General features: G+C 42.7%; 1 protein-coding gene across 12 annotated transcripts in view; it reads left to right on the top strand.

Annotated features, from left to right (window-relative positions):
• Mllt10 (MLLT10 histone lysine methyltransferase DOT1L cofactor) overlaps positions 1-17,211 on the top strand; it is a 151,724-nt gene continuing 134,513 nt past the window's right edge. For 5 of the 12 annotated variants that reach the window (XM_050152648.1, XM_050152651.1, XM_050152652.1 and 2 more), the window contains exons 1-3: positions 1,814-2,098; positions 2,238-2,397; positions 7,283-7,362. In XM_050152648.1, coding sequence (XP_050008605.1) covers positions 2,238-2,397; positions 7,283-7,362 — 240 coding nt within the window. In that variant the 5' untranslated portion in view covers positions 1,814-2,098. Of the gene's footprint in view, positions 1,478-1,813; positions 2,099-2,237; positions 2,398-7,281; positions 7,363-15,571; positions 15,738-17,211 lie in introns of those variants that run through there. The other 7 variants (XM_050152658.1, XM_050152662.1, XM_050152650.1 and 4 more) reach the window with 6 other exon arrangements.

The following is a 17,211-nucleotide window of genomic DNA, read 5'->3' on the forward strand; positions in this document are numbered from 1 at the left end:
TACATACAAATTAATTCCATCACAAGAACTAAGCGCCAATGCATTAAAAATAAAATGAATCTATTTTTAAATAATTTAGTGCGTTAAGGCTTGACTGCAGTGTTTGGAAGTAAGTTCCACATTGATTTGAACTCAAAATTACTCTACATTAGGAAGCAGAGTAGGAAGTAGACATTGAACTAATCTCCTTTGTATCAGGGTAAAGATAAAATATTCTGTACAGTTAAGATAAACAAAACAGTATACTGTTTGAAGATTGCTTTGATTTAATACTTTATAGTTATGTTAAGAGCATCATTAGAGGGCCAGAATTTATTATTATTATGTCCTCTTAAAATGTCATTTTACTAATGTGTGGTCACCATTTCTAAATATATTAAGATTAAAAGAGAATCCTCAATTTTGTACTTCTTTAAACTGCATTTTCTCCCTATCACAAGCTTTGGTAGACTCCCCATTAATGTAGATATCTCTCACAGCTTTTGAAACATTTGAATGTATTTACCAATAGATGCTTACATTGTGCTATATCTATTACTATTCTTTAGACTTTTAGCAATTACTTTTGAAGTAGAAAAAGAGCAGCCGCATTACCTTTCCTGAACACTTTTAAACTTAAATTATTATATTCCCTGGGGAGTTCCTAGAACTTGGGGTCTTCTAGCATTGAGTAAGTGCATTTTTCAGACCATATCATATTGTTAATTTCTAATAAGCCCTTTGTACCTCTAAGTAATTAACCAAAAGCCTTGAAGTTGTATGTCATTTAGACAATCTATCCATTATTCCCATTTCATGGTAAAATGACTGAACACTTCTTGATTAATATCAATAGTGGGTGTACATGGAGAAAGGAATAGGGAGGACTTTTTTTTTTTAAGCTAAAATCTACTCAGTATCCAGCCAATTAATCTGCTCACATTGGTCTGATCTATTTGTGTACCAGAGCTCCCATATTTCTCCCACTTAAATGACATCACATTTGCAATAGTAAATCTGGAGAAACAGATCAGAGGAATCCTCAATCAAAACTGGGCACCACACTCTAGTGTTATCCTTCGGTGACAGGCTAGAACGTGGGTTCCTTCGTCCTATAGCTGAATTTTCCGGATCACTCCATTAGGTTGGAGGCTAATGCCTCCTCTCATTTGTATACCTACCAAGCTATGATGCAGTCTTGGGGCTCCCGCTCAGAGTATAACCCAAACACAACCTTTTAACCTGTCTGCTGCACTTTCATTTGTCACGAGGGCCAAGGTGGTGCGTAAGTGGCCGGTAGATAGGGTAACACTTCCACTGGGTGAACTTTGGGAGGAATCCAGGACGTGAATTTAATGGGAGGTGAAGCTGCCGCAGTACTGGGAAGTTAGAGCGGCCAACTGCAGGAAGCCATGCTTCATTACACCCTTCATGGAAGCTGGCACCCTCTCCCAACCATTGTTACCCGCGGGCCAGTTCTCGAGGCACAGGCCTTCAGGTAGGTTCCCCGTGCCACGAGACGCCCCGAGGACGCCCCTCAGCGACTCTGGCCCCCGCCCCGCGCGCGGCCTCTCCCCCCCCACGCGCGCCCCGGGCCCGCGAGGCGAGAGCGGCCCAACGTCCAGGCCCGCGCGCGCCCCTGAGCCCTCCGGGAGACTCACTCCGGCCGCGCCGAGCAGCCGGCTCCGCTGGTCCCCCACCTCCGCACACCTCGGCGCCGCCGCCGAGCGGTGCGGGGGGGAGGGGAAAGCCTGGAGGTAGGCAGGAGCCTGGGGACGCGGCGGCGCGCACGCAGGCCTCGCCTCTCCGGGCCGCCTCCCTCACGCCGGCCGCAGGGCGGGCCGACGCGCACGCCGGGTGACGCTCGGAGGAGGAAGCGCAGCCCCTTCCCCTCCCTCGCCGCCCCGGGCCCAGCGGGAGCCCCCCAGTGCGCCTGTGCGGAGGCCTGCTTGATTATGTGTGCCCTCCTCGGGCGGCGGCGTTAGCGGCCGGGTGGAAGTGGGGAGGGAGGACGCCGCGGAGGAGGAGGAGGAGGCGGTGGCGGGAGGTGGGGGGAGTCAGCAAGGACATGGCTCCTGACTCCTGTGCGGAACGTGAGTGACTGAGCGGCAAAGCCCGAGTGAGCGAGCGGCCGAGCTGGCGGGCGGGCGGGCGGGGACGGGCGCCGGGCCGGGCGGGCGGGCGGACCAGGGGGCTGCGTGTGGGGAGCTCTCGCTGGCTTGCTTGTGTTTGTTAATGGTCCCCCAACTCCCTCTTAGATGGTCTCTAGCGACCGGCCCGTGTCACTGGAGGACGAGGTCTCCCATAGTATGAAGGAAATGATTGGAGGCTGTTGCGTTTGCTCAGACGAGAGAGGCTGGGCCGAGAACCCGCTGGTTTATTGCGACGGGCACGGCTGCAGCGTCGCGGTGCATCAAGGTAAACACTCAACCGCCCGCCGGGCCGAACCGGCCTGCTCCCAACCGTCACTGCCCCCCCTCCCTCGGCGGCAACTGCCACCGCCGCCCCTCCCCCGGCCCGCCGCCCCGCCCCGCCCCGCCCCGTGCGCAGGCCGCGGGAGCCCGGCGTGGTCGCCGCGGGCGCGGGCCGTGCCTCGCCTTGGCCTGTGGGAGAAAGTGCGTGTGGCCCGGGCTGTCATGTGATTCGGCGCTCACTCAAGTGTCATTTGGTGGCTGCCTGCGGCCGCCGGGTCTGCGCCTGGGTATGGGAGGAGCGTGCGACCCGCGCTGGAGTCCCCGTGACGGTGTGGTGGCTTTGGGGACCCGAAGCTTGCTCCCCTCCTCTCTCCTGCCAGCTCCCTTTGCCTCAGTGTGTGGGGCAACCTGGCTTTTCAGTTGAGGGAGAGAGTGTCCTGCTGCACCCCAAGTTCTTTGGCGGAGACCCTGCTGCTGCCACAGGCCGCTGGGTGCTTCTGCGGAGACAGTGGAAGGCGCCCCTGTGATGGAGTGTCTGGACTGAGCTGACCTGGGCTGGTCAGTGGCTGCAGCACAGCCTGTATGGCTCCAGAGAAGAGACTTGGGAGAGTCTTGAGTTAATTTTTGGGTATTATCATTAGAATGCTTTGGATAAATCCCCACCCCAAAACAAAAACTGGGGACCTCTTTAGGATATCTTCCGGGTTCTTGAAGTTTCCAACTGTCCATTCCGAGTGGTAAGGGGATCCAGATGAAGGACTGGATGTGGCAGTCCGCCTACCCACCCTTCCTATTGCTAAGGCTAACTGGGTCGTTCTGTGTAGGCCAGGTGGGGCCGAGACATGCAGCAGTCCCCTTCCATTAGCCCTCGAGTACAGAAATTAGAGGTGTGCGCCTAAAGAAGTTGTTTTGTGATGTAATGGGAGGTGCCCTACCAAAGGGGAGAGAGGGAAATTGGACATAAGATGCCAAAGTGCAACTTTCATTTTAGTTTTTATTTTTTTGAGACAGGGTCTCATCGACTTAATGATCTGGAATTCAGTTAATTATGTATGTAGCCCAGGTTGGCCTGAAGACCCAGCTTCTGCTTCCGGGGTGCTGTGATTAAAGGCCATAGCCATCACACCCGGACTTTTTGAGTCTCCAGTAGTCCAGGCTGACCTCGAATTCCCCCATCCTCGTGCTTCTGCCTTGCCTGTTTGAGGATTTCAGACTTGCACTACTGTTCCTAGGTTACACTATCAGGAGTGGTAGGCAAGCATTCTTTAACTTGAGCCAAATCCCAGCCCCAAAGTCCCCGCCCCCCAGGCGTTTTCTCCGTGTAACTGGTTGTCCGGGAACTAGATCAGACTGGTCTGAAACACCAGAGATTCACCTTCCTCTGCCTCCACGTGCGGGGATTAAAAGGCAAGCCACACCCAGTACAAAGTTAATACTTTGAAGGCTGAGGCCGAAGGCTGAGGCAGGAGGGTCTCTGAGTTTGAGGCCAGCCTGCTCTACAGAGTAAGCTCCAGGATAGCCAAACTGTTTCACAGAGAAATCTGTCTCAAAAAAAAAAAAATTATTACCATTGGGAAGGACACATTTATGATATGACAAGTAATGATATTGAGAGAGTAATTTAAGAGATCTAACTGGTTTCTTTTAAAGGAGAAAGTTCCTTATTGCCCTTGATATCTAATTCTCAGTATTTGGCAAAGATAAGTGCAAAAAGGGATGAAAATTTATGTCAAACCTATATAATTTGTCTTTATTGGCATTTGTGTGTCTGTGTTAAGATCTTTAGTTGGGATTAAAAAATAATGGTTGTTAAGGCATCCTCATACATATATATGTATGTATGTACATACATATATATGTATCTTTTACTTTGCTCAAATATATTTTCCCAATACCTTTTCCCGTCTGCTTTTTTGTCTGGGGCAGGGCATATCTCATGAATTGGATGACAAATTACTTTTGTTATGTAATCTCTGCTTGTCAATACAGAAAATGTACATCTTAATTTCTTCCCTGCTAGGGTGCTTCAAATAAATATGTTTGTACTCTGTGCTGTTTCTTTTTTCTTTTTTGATACAGGGTCTTTCATAGCTCAGGCTAGCCTCAAAACTGGTATGCTGACGAGGCTTCTACCTTCCAAGTGCTGGAATTACAGATGCGTGCTCTCACCACCCAGCCACTCACTGATGGTGTTGTTTCTTTACTTAGACATCCTTACACAGGTTAAGAAGAGCTTAACTGAGGCATGGTGATTGATGTCTGTGCTCAGCTCTTGCAGGGTCAGGCAGGAGGATCCTTCTGAGTTTAAGGACAGCCTAGACTATTCAATTATGCTTGTGAAGCATATAGTTTAGTTGAAGTAAGTAGGTATCGTACACAAGGCCCTGGGTGTCAACTCTAGTGTGGAATAAGTTTGGCATGACGGTACATGCCAGTAATCCCGGTACTTGGTAGAGTCAGAATCCCAAGTCCAACCTAGGGATTGCATAGCAAGTTTGAGGCCAACCTGTGCTGTTTGGCACTCTTGTCTCAAAAATAAAAAGTTTAGCTTTTGGTATCTAAAAAGTTGCTGTTGGTTTTATTTTATTGTTTCCCAGTATTTTAAGACATTTTCTGCTGTGTTAAATGGGAGATGAATGTGTTTATAAATTCTCAGAAAAATTTAAATTCTTAACAAATTAAAAATGAACATTAAACTGGATGGTGATGGTGGTGCCTGACTTTAATCCCAGCACTTGTGTGGTGGAGGCAGGAGGGTCTCTGTGAGTTCAAGGCCAACCTGGCCTATGGGGTGAGTTCTAGGACAGGCTCCAAAGCTACAGAGAAACACTGTCTCGAAAAACAAAACAAAACAAACAAAAAAAAAAAAAAAGGAAGATTAAAGATTAAAACCTAAAACCAACTTTTCAGCTAGTGAGTTGGCACTTGTCACCAAACCTGACCAGTGTGATCCCCACTACAGAAGGAGAGATCCAACTTCTGAAAGTTCCTTTGACAGACTCTACTACTTACCGGCACACTGTCTTTCCCCACAGCATAAATAATAAATTTTAGAAACAATTTTTTTTTAAATTGCTAAACAAAACAAATCATTTTCTTTTCCTCTTGTGTTTTCATGCTGAGGGTCAGACCCAGGACTTTGTTCATGCTAGAGAAGTTGTTTTTTTTTTTTTTTTTAAAAAAACCTTCCAGCAGCTCCAGTAGCCCCATCCCTTGGATTTTATAGATAGAATTTCACTATGTAACCAGTTTGGCTGAATTTGAGGTCCTTGTGTTTCACCTTCCTGAGTGCTGGGATTATAATTGTGTGCTACCATGCCCAGTTTGAACAACTCCTACCTCTTTATAACACAAGGAGGCTGGGCCAGTGTGTGGTGTAAGGCACTTGTTGCCAAGCCTTGAAATCAATTGTTGGACTCATAGTGAAAGGTTCCTGGAGGTTGACATACGCATTGTATATGTGAAGTTCACATACGCAATAAATGTAATATAGAAATAATTTTTAAAAATGAGGCTGTGAATTAGGTATGTAAAACTGAGAATACTTGGGATGCAAATTTTATAAAGTTTCTTTTTTTTTTTTTAAATAACGATTGTATTGAGGTAGTTAACATCCTGTGCTGTTCACCTGTTTGGAGTATGGAGAGGTTTTTGGTATATTTGTAGAATTGTGCAGACACTACCACAGTTTAAGATCCTTTTAATCGCCCTAATGAAAATATTGGACCCATTAGAAGTCACTTCCCCTTTATATCTGATTCTCATATACCTAGGTAACCACAACTTTTGTTTATTAATTTGCCTTTTTTGGACATTTCACATAATTTTGGGGGGTGGGTGTTTGAGACAGGGTTTCTCTGGGTAACAGCCCTAGCTGTTCTGGAACTAGCTCTTGTAGACCAGGCTTGCGCCAAACTTGCAGAGATCCTCCTGCCTTGGCCTCCTGAGTGCTGGGATTAAAGGTGTGCACCACCACCGTCCAGCTCACATAATTTATAAGTGCTGGGGATTAGACCCAGGTCCTTGAACATGCTGTGCAGAGTGCTCTATCACAAACTCACTTTAGTATCGAATAACCTGGCTGGCTTTGAATTTGCTGTGTGGTAGAGGTTGCCCTCCGTTGTTTCCTGAGTGCTGCCTTACAGGCTTACTCCACTAAGCATGGCTTTCCATGGTGCAGAGATGAAGCCAGGACTTCATGCATGCTGTGTGTGCTATACTCTGTTCGCTAAGCTGCAGCCCTAGCAACCCACAAAGTATTCCACTTCAGCATATTTTGTTTTGTAGCTGTTGTTCGTCTTATTTTTTGTTTTTAATCTCTATTTTTGTTATTTGTATGCTTATAGCCTCAGCACTGAGGCTGGCTATAGTCAATGAAATCCTCTCACAGCAACAGAAACACCTGGTACTTAAACTGTAGGGTAAGGAATGATCAGTGAGTTTCTGATGTATTTTGTACATCACCTATAAGAGAAAAGCCCAACGTTTATAGCATTTTGACTTATTTGAAATAGTTTCTATCTAGTTCAGATTGACTTGACACTTACAGTCATCTTGGTTTAGCCTCTAGAGTTTTGTGATTACACTTGTGCATGGTCACACTAAACACTTTAGACTTTAGTGGAAATAACTCAGATGGTTGAATTTTAAAATTTTATGTTAAGCTAGGTGGTGGTGATGCAAGCCTTTATCCCATACTAGGGAGGCATAGGCAGGCGGATCTCTGAGTTTGAGGCTAGTCTGGTTTACAAGAAATAGTTCCAGGACAGCTTCAAAAACTACAGAGAAAGCTTGTCTCGAAAAACAAAAACAAAACAAAAAACCCCCAAAAAAACAAAAAAAAATTGTTATAATTAGTTTTCAAATGTAAATATTTTGTTTTCTTACAGCTTGCTATGGCATTGTTCAAGTACCTACTGGACCATGGTTTTGCAGGAAATGTGAATCTCAGGAGAGAGCAGCCAGAGTGGTAAGGACTGTTTATCAAAAACATTTACAAAAAACCTTAAGTTTAGGATGCCAAATATTAAATATTGACTTTGAAATTTTAAAAGGATTTTTGTAAAATCTGAAAAATTAAGGTGTGTGTGTGTGTGTGTATGTATGTATGTATGTATGTATGTATGTATGTATGAAAGAGAGAGAGAGAGAGAGAGAGAGAGAGAGAGAGAGAGAGAGATACTTTGAAAACCAGAGATAAGATATTATATTCAGGAGCCGAGAACTATGCACCTCCGAGCTGTGTCTTCAGCACTCTACCCAGAGTCTCTTTCCTAGTGCTGACTTGTGGTGTTTCTGCTCGGTTTACTAACTGTGTGGGGGAACGTAGGTCTTTAGTTACTGTCATTTTACTATATTTGTGGTATGAAGCTTATTTTTCAGTACTCTTTGTTTTCAAATTGTAACAACTTTGACAAAGCAGTAGAGTTTTTGTTTGTTTTGTTTTGTTTTTGTTTTTAAAATAACTGCTCACTTTTTTTGTGAGTACTTTTGTGACTTTGGGAAATGAGGGAGATTTGGCCCGAAGTTAGAAAACAGACATTTTAACTTTTTGTCATAAGCATATAGCAAAAGTAGAAGTTTTACTTATGCCTTGGGAAGTAAACCTCAACTGATTGTGAGAATGCATTGTAGCTAATTATTGTAGTGTTAAATAAATAAATAAAATAGCGGGATTGCAGGATGAAATCAGTCATGCAAATTTCAAGACTTAGGAAATGTAAGTCAGTTGGCCGAGTGTTTAGTTAGTGTGCATGAGGCCCTCAGCTCCACACCAGCTCTGCATGGAAGTGGGTGTGGTATAGTATACACCTGTAATCCCAATGCTCAGGAAGTAGAGGGAGGAGATCAGAAGTTAGCAGTCTTCCTTGGCTACGTAGTGAGTTCTAGTTTGAGACTAATCTGGGTTTCATAAAACCCTGTCTCAAAAAAAGATGTGCATGTTTAAGACTTGAAATATGGAAAGTTGGGCTGGAGAGATGGCTCAGTGGTTAAGAGCATTGCCTATTCTTCCAAAGGTCCTGAGTTCAATTCCCAGCAACCACATGGTAGCTTACAACCATCTGTAATGAGGTCTGGTACCCTCTTCAGGCATGCACGCAGACAGAATATTGTATGCATAATAAATAAATAAATATTTAAAAAAAAGAAATATGGAAAGTCTACTACTTGTTGACTTTTTCCATGTGTAGGGTGTTAGCTTGAATTACCAGAATTATCAGTAAACACTAAGAGCAGAGTGAAGAGGACAAGATAGGAGTATTAAATACAGTAAAGACAAAAAGTACTGGTTGGGGTGTGGTGGAATGCCTCAAATACCAGTTTGTTTTTATACCTTTATTTTATGTGAGTGGCCAAAATGCCAAGGGAAATATGGTAGCTATATTGAGAAGTGAACAAAGCGGATCGTTTTTTATTTAAGGATACAGGTACCAAGAGCATTAATATGAACGGTAACTTGAACTAGTCCTGTTATCTGTTCTGTAGTATCTTCTTTGTGAAAATTGTCTTTACTGCTTAGTGGTCCGAGTGTTTATGCACTAGATACTGTACTAAATGTTTTACACCAGTTTCTTCGTTTATTTGTCAAATTCCTGCAGTAGTTCTCATTTTATGAATTAGAAAGATGTAGTTTTAAGGGAAATATACATATCAAAAATTGCAATCTAGGTAGCCATTAATATAATCTTTTTATATTGACTTCTGTGGTGAGAGATGACTGTTTCCCAGCTCCTCTTTCACCTTTCCCTTCCCCCCAGTCTCTTTTTGAGACAGGTCTTAACATAATGTGGAGTCCAGGCTGGCTTGCCTCGAACTATTAACCTCTTGAGTACTGAGATTGGTGAGGGCTGCATTACCTAGGCAGCTTACGGCTTAAAAAAAATTGTTTGACTTAAAAAAAAGTGTGTATGTGTGTATGAGAGAGGTTTTGAATATGCGTGTATGTGAATCTGTGTGCAACAGAGTGTGGATTAGAGGACAGCCATTGGATATCAGTTCCTACTCTTTCGACTTCAAGATGATCTTGTGGAGCATGGTGGCCCATGACTTTAATCCCAGCATTCAGGAGGCAGAGGCAGGTGGATGGATGGATCTCTGTGTAGGGTCAGCCTGGTCAATACAGCAAATTCCAGGATAGTCAGGACTGTGTATATCTTGTCTCAAAAATGTCAAAATTAAAGAGAGGGAGAGACAGTCTCTTTCAATCCTCATAAGCAAGCTAGCTGGCCTGTGAGCTGTACCTCTTATCTTGGTAGAGGCTTGCTGGGCTTACTGGTCATTGCACTGCTGAGTGCCTTTTTCATGGGTTCTGGGCATCTGAACTCAGGTGATCAGGGCTGGTGTGTGGTGCTGGTGGCTTTTATACACTGAGTTGTCTCTCCAACCTGTACCTTTTGTACTAAGAGCCTAAATTCTCAATCTGAATCTCATATTCTTTTGCCTAAAATTGCCCTGGACTGGTTTGACTTGGATATGGTGCCTACCTCTAGACCTCTTTAAGATCAAATTGCTCAGATGCACTTGGGGAATTCTGGATCAGAGACAGCTCATTCGCTAGAAAAGGAAGAGTTGTGAGCTGACTGTGAGTACTTTGACAGATAGGAATAATAATGATCCAGAAAGATAAAGCAACATTTTGAGAAAACTGTTTTTGTTAGTATGTAGAATGCATTTACAAGGTGAAATTTGAAGTGAAAAGGTACAGAGGATGCTATCATAAAGATGTAGGACCTTAAAGGGAGGACATAGGAATCCACTGGGAGCGTCTTAAGAACAATAGGTGGCTCAGTGATATCATGATCATTTACTCTAGAATGGTTTTACCATCTTTACTATTAGGCATGGTGTATGCTCCGTGGGTAGAATGTGTGCTTCAAAGCTCAAGGCCTTACGTTTAATGCCTACAAGGAAACAAAATTTTCAGAGTAATAGTAACAGAAGAAGATGAGGAAATAGAAAAGAAGAGAACAAATGAAAAACAGAGGACTAGTGATATGGCTCAGTGGATAAGGGAACTTGCCACCAAGATCGACAACCTAAATTTTGTTCCTGGGAACATACACGTGGGTAGGACAGAACTAATGCTGCAAGTTGTTGGCTGACCTCCACTCACACTCCAAGTCATACCCTCCAAACAAAACACAACAAAAAACAAAACCAAATAAATGTAAATAAATAAAAAGACTTGGAGTTTTTAATCATGCTGAGACATGCCTATAATTTCAGCATTCTAGAAGTAGGGAGAAGGTTTTGAGTTGGAGTGTAGTTTGGGCTGCTGTCTCAAAAACCAAACCAAAACAAAAAATCAAATATGGTGACTTATGCCAGCACTTGGGAGGCTGAGGAAGGAGGGTTGCCTTGAGTTCGAGGCCAGCCTGGGTTGCATAGTGGTTTCTAGGCCAGACTGGTCTCTGTAGAGTAAGACCCTGATTCAAAACAACAATAAAGCCTCCCCCCACCAAAAACATAAGACCCCCAATCAGGCGACAACAAATAACCAAAACATAAAAACAAAACTCTCTCATTGAGAACTGAACATGAGGGTCCCATGCAGCTCAAACACCTAATCTCCAGCCTCAGGGCCATTGCAGTGCTGTTTCCATTGATGACTAAGCCATCTCTCTAGCTTCCTAAGGTAAAAAAATAATTTCTGTTATTGGAACAAGGTCTCACATAGCACAGGCTGACTGAAAACTCATTGTATAACTGAGGATGACCTTGAACTTCTAAATTCTTTCTCAAGTGCTGGGATTACAGGCCTGCACTTATGCCAGTTTTACAATTTAATTTTTATTTTCTCTTATATATGTGTTTGTGGCCTCTGTGGGTTTGAACATTGGATCTCCTGAAGCTAAAAGTTATAGCTCATGAACCTGTATTGTGGATGCTGAGAACCAGACTCTGGTGCTCTAAGACCAGTACATCACTAAGCCATTTCTCTAGCCCCTAATAGATTATTAATAGACAAGTTTATTTTCTGCACTCAGTTGTTGAGTTGCTATTTCAAGCATTCTCCCAAAAGAAAAACAAATTAAAAGATTAAGTTTGTTTTTATTTTATTCTCCACTGTCTCAATTAATTTTTACTAACTTACCCTTTTTTAGGCCATCCATGTTTCAGTGGTTACATTATCTTATGTGCTCCTCTGTGAGTATGTATAATTTGTATTGTTTTACAGGAGTAGTAGCTATGTGTAAGATTAAAAGATGATGGTGATTAAACCTAAGGCCTTGGACATACCAAGCAAACCCTTAGCCAGTGAGCCAAAGCTGCAGCCCTGTGCATTCTGGACTTGAACTTTGGACCCTTGATCCTCCTAAGTAGCTGTGACTATAGTCATAGTGATGCTGTACTTTGTTCTTTCTTCTTCTCTTGTTCTGGGATTGAACCCAGGTCCTAGCTATTTTACCCTTAAACTAAACTACATTCCCAGCCTGTTTGCCTTTACTTTGAAGTTATTTGGTGTCCATATGTTTAGGGTTATCGTAATAAAGCTCTGCTAGTGTTTTTATATTTAAGCATTTTGTGATTTTTGCTTTTGTGTGTTGTTTTGAATTCTAGGATAATAGCTATTTAGCTGGAAGTAAGATTTCATCCTAGTCTGCCTTCTGGGGTGTTTAAATAGACAGTTAACAGCCTGTAGCCTGTAGCCTGTAGCCTGTCCTTTTCAGGCTTGGCTGCCTTTTTTTAATCCAAGGAGGAACATTCATTTACTTCAGAATATGCTTTTGTTTGTTCTAGTTTTGTGTGTGTGCTTCTATTATGGGAACTTGCTGTCTACATATTTATTTTTATGAGTTAAAAATTTTCAGTTCACCTTTAATCCCAGCACTCAGGAGGCAGAGGCAGGTAGATCTCTGAGTTCAAGGCCAGCCTGGACTACAGAGTGAGTCCAACCAGGATTGTTATACAGAGAAACTCTTGTCTTGAGAAAAAAACCAAAAAACAAAAGTTTTAGCCTCAACCATCAGTAGATACCTTTTTCATTCGTGCTTTTGAGAAGATGGGTTCATTTTTAGTTTTCACTTTGTTTCATGGTATCTACCCCCACCTCCTTTTCGAGACATGGTTTCTCTTTGTAACTGCCCTGGGTTTCCTCGGACTTGCTTTGTAGACCAAGCTGGCCTGGAATTCACAAAGAACCCCCAGCTTTCCAAGTGCTGGGATTAAAGGTGTGCACCACCCCACCTGACTTACTATTTTTATTGTTTGTGTGTGAAAGTTCGGGATTTTCATGTATGTCTGTGCACCAAGTATATGCAGTACCCACGGAGGCTAGAAGATGGCATTGTATCCTATGGGACTGGATACAACTCAGTGTTGTGAGCTGGCATGTGGGTGCTGGGAATTGCACCTGGGTCCTTGTAGCGCGTCCCCTGCCCCCAATAGGGATTCTCTGTGTAGCTCTGGTTGTCCTGGAACTTGCTTTGTAGACCAGCCTAGCCTTGAATTCAGAGATCTGCCTGCCTCTGCCTCCTGAGTGCTGGGATTAAAGGTGTGCACTACTAGTGCCAGGCAGAACTTTTCTTTTTATCATCTTTTTCATTTTTCTCTCCTTTCCATTGCTTTGGTCTTCTCTTTGAATATGTGTGAGTTGCTAGAGAGTGAATCCAGGACCTCATACATAGTCAGCCTATGCTGCCTTTCTTGTCTCATTCTGTAGCCTATATTCATGTGGAGCTCACTGTGTGACCTAGATTGGCCTTGAATTTGGAGGCCATCTTCTTGCTTCTGTCTCCCAGGTACTGAGATTATAGCCATGCACCATGGTTTCTAATTTGAATATTCTTTCAGGATTTAGTACCCCCTTCCCCAAATGCTAGAGGTTAAATTCAGGGTCTCTCCCACGTAAGGCATGGTCTCTATCACTGAACTACATCTCCAGACAGGATTTCTCTGTGTTAACCCTGGCTGTCCTGAAACTCACTGTAGATCAGGCTGACCTTGAACTCACAGAGCTCTTCCTCCCAGTGTCTCACCAAGGGTGAACGCACCAAGACTGACTAAAAATTTCTTCTTAGAGGCAGGCGGATTCCTGTGAGTTCGAGGCCAGTCTGGTCTACAAGAGCTAGTTTCAGGACAGGCTTGATAGCTACAGTGAAAACCTGTCTTGAAAAACAAAAAACAACAACAAAAAAATCTTTCCTACCTTCTGATACTTTAATACTGGTTTACTTGATTATTCTGGGCACACATATTTTTTCCTTGTTTTTTCAAGACAGGATTTCTTTGTGTAGCCCTGACTGTCCAGGAACTTATTCTGTATACCAGGCTGGTCTCCGTCCACTTGCCTCAGTCTCCCAAGTGCTGGGATTAGAGCTGTGCACCATTATGCCTGCTGGCACCTTCTCTTTAGTTGCTAAGTCATGTGAGGAAAAATGAGTTGAGGTCAGAGAAATGTTTTTGGATTACTTCTTTGTTAATTTCCTCAATTTTTTTGTTTTGTTTTTAGATACAGGGTTTCTCTGTAGCTTTCGAGCCTGTCCTGGAACTAGTTTTTCTAGACCAGGCTGACTTCAAACTCAGAGATCTGTTTGCCTCTGCCTCCCGAGTGCTGCGATTAACCTTTTGATTTGATCTTTTTGTTTGTGTGTGTGCACGCTTTTGAGTTTGGACCATAGATCCTCTGTATTAATTAATCCTAATTTTTGTTTAAAATTTTGTGTTTAACTTTGTTTTTTCTTTTGTTATTCTCATGTGATAGCTTACTTTAATAAACATTTGAAATTCTGTTGAGGTTTTACTTTGTTTTAATTTTCTGAAATACTGTTTTGTTCTTAGACTTTCATCTAGGCTTTCATTTTTAACATGATCTCACTGTCCCACCTCAGCTGTCCTGTCTCGTGTTCTAGATTTTCTTGCTGCCTCCAAGTCGTTACATAGATGAGGCTGGTCTTGAACTGCGTGCGTCACCAGCACTGCTGTTGCAGGTGTGTGCCACTTCAGAAAATTCATCATTGCAGTTTCTCAGGACAGGAGAAAGATAATTACTGGTAGTGTGTAGTGGAGAGATGAAACTGATTTGATTGCTTTTCTGGTTATATCTAGCTCTTCCTGATTTCCCCCTTACTAGAGAACACTTGTCATATATTAATGACCCATCACTCTGTACACATGAATTCCCCTATCCTACATTGGCTAGGATCTAAAGTGTCTCCTGTTTTCTAAACTGCGTAACACATGATGAATTAATTTTGGAATTGTCTTATTTATGGTTTGTTCAGTATCTGAGTTTTCTTGTTTCGGTGCTGGTCGAGCCCAGTGCCTGCTACATGGTAAGCATATACTGTACTACAGAACCACACCTTATTCTCCTTTGAAGATCATCGCTTCTTGTCTGTCTAGAATTTTAGGGCTAGTTTTCTCTCTTGTATTTGTGGCTTCATGCCTTTTTTATCTCAGTATAGTTATTCAATAGATACTTGAGGGAGAGAGAAGGTAGCTTTTAAGTGAAACGAATAACTACCTACACTACTTTTCCAGTTGTTTTCCTTCTGAGTGCTGGTACTACATATGTTTCCATGTCAGGCTTATTTTGAGGTCTTCCTTTAGAAGTTAGTAGCTGATGGCTTCTCTCTTCAATTTGTCCATTTCTGCTTGATTTTTCCTACTCAGCTAAGACTGATCTTTAGTTCTCATTGCCTTTTACATATTTACCGTTGATTTTTTTTCCCCTCCATTGACAAACTTTGTAGAAGAATAGGCAGTAGTTGATATGTCTGCTTTGTCAATTGTCTGCCATGTTCTCTTAGTTTAATGATTGAGAAATAACTACTTGTCATTATAAATGATAACATTTGAAATCTGCTTTTGCTGTCCACACTTTCATCATGGGCACTGTCCACATTATCCATTTCCTTTTGGTGACCATTAAATTAAGTTCCCTGCCTAAGAAGTTCTTTGATCTTAGCATGGGAAATTTCTTTCTTTTTGTTAGATATGTGAAATGCTTTCTGCTTTTCTTTTGTCCTCGATACTAGACAACTTAGAATCAAATCTGGTCTTTAGTCACATTTGTTACTTTACTCTTATTATTAATGTATTTGTTTTCTCTTCCTCTTTCCATTGGGGTTAGGACTTCACTTCTTATCTCTGTTTCTCTGCATGTTGATTTCATTCTCTTATACTACAGACTCTCTACTACATGAGGCTGGAACCATGACTGCTGGCAGCTCTTGACTTTCATCTTCCCAGCCCCTTCTACCAGGAAAAAGGGGCTCTTTTGAAGAATCTTGAGAAGGACTCTGACCTGTCTTGGATCATGTACCCTCCATCCTTCTGGCTGGATTGGGGAGGGTTCTATGAATTACAACCCTCACTAGAGCTACATAGTTGGAGTCAGGGGTAAGAGCAGTTCCCTGATTCTGGTGGGTGGGTGCTGTTTGAAGAAAGTGAATATTATGAACAGATGAATACTAGATGTCTATAATTCTGACATCATCATCATTATTATTATTATAATATAGGTCCTTTGCTGAAAATTTTAAGCCTAAGTACATGGAATATTATAAATATGTTCACTTACCCTTCAAACTATTATGTTTGGCTTTTAATTCTTCCACAAGTAATTTTGCTATTATAATAACCAAATCTAAACTTTTTTTTTTCTAATTTGATTCTATTTGGTCTATTTTTGACATTTAAACCATGTACCAAAGTTAGGTGTGGTGATGTACATTAATAATCCTAGATGTGGGAGGTAGAAGCATGAAGATCAGAATTTCAAGCCCAGCCTCTATGCTACATGAAACCTGGTCAAGAACTGCAAATATAGTCCCAGAGATCATTGAAGTTTTTTCATGACTTTCTAAAGGCTGCTAGTTTTTTTTTTTTTTTTTTTTTTTTAAATTTTGGGGGGCAGGGTTTCTCTGTGTAACAGCCCTGGCTGTCCTAGAGCTTGCTTTGTAGACCAGGCTGGCCTCAAACCTCCCGTTCTCAGCATAGCATTCTTATGCGACAGACACTAGGTGCTTAATATAGGAGAGTGCATTGTTTCAGCCCCCCTTTTTTTTTTTGTAAATTCTAATTTACATTTTAAAATACTTACTTTACTTTGTGTGTATGAGTGTTTTGCCTGCACGTATACCTGTATCTCATGTAATACCTGTTGTCTGAGGAAGTGGTGAGCCGCCATATGGCTGCTGGGATTTGAATCCCAGTCCTTTGCAAGAATAGCAAGTGCTCTTTAACCTTACCAAGCCAACTTTCTGTCCCATGTCTTTCAGCAGGACTGCTGAGAGAAGATACGCAGGCACTGTTATTTATCTATCAATTTTGGCACACACTACTGAGCATCTTTTAAAAAATTATATTATTCCTTTATGTGTATAAGTGTTTTGCCTGCATGTATGTCTTCACCATGTATGTGCCTGATGCCCACTGAGGTCAAAGGAGAGTGTTGATATTGTGAGTGGTGGGTATGGAACCCATGTGCTCTACAGAAACAAGAGGAACAAGTTCTTTTAACTGCCAAGCCAACATTCCTATTGAGTATTTTAAGTCTCATTTTTTTTTTTGTTTTTGTTTTTGCTTTGGTTTTTTTTTTTTTTTTTGCTTCTGGTTTTTCAGAATAGTGTTTCTCTGTGTAATAGTCCTGGCTGTTCTGCAACTTGCTTCCTAGACCAGGCTGGCCTTGAACTCAGACCCGTCTGCCTCCGTCTACTAAATGCTGGGATTAAAGGCCTGCCCATGCCTCATCTCTCTTCCCTTCCCATCCCTTCCCTTCCCTTCCCTTCCCTTCCCTTCCCTTCCCTCCCCTCCCCTCCCCTCCCCTCCCCTCCCCTCCCCTCCCCTCCCCTCCCCTCCCCCCCCCCCCTCC

The sequence above is a fragment of the Alexandromys fortis genome, unplaced genomic scaffold (assembly GCF_014885135.2).
Source record: "Alexandromys fortis isolate MF-2015 unplaced genomic scaffold, M_Fortis_MF-2015_v1.1 scaffold_54, whole genome shotgun sequence".
NCBI lineage: Eukaryota > Metazoa > Chordata > Mammalia > Rodentia > Cricetidae > Alexandromys > Alexandromys fortis.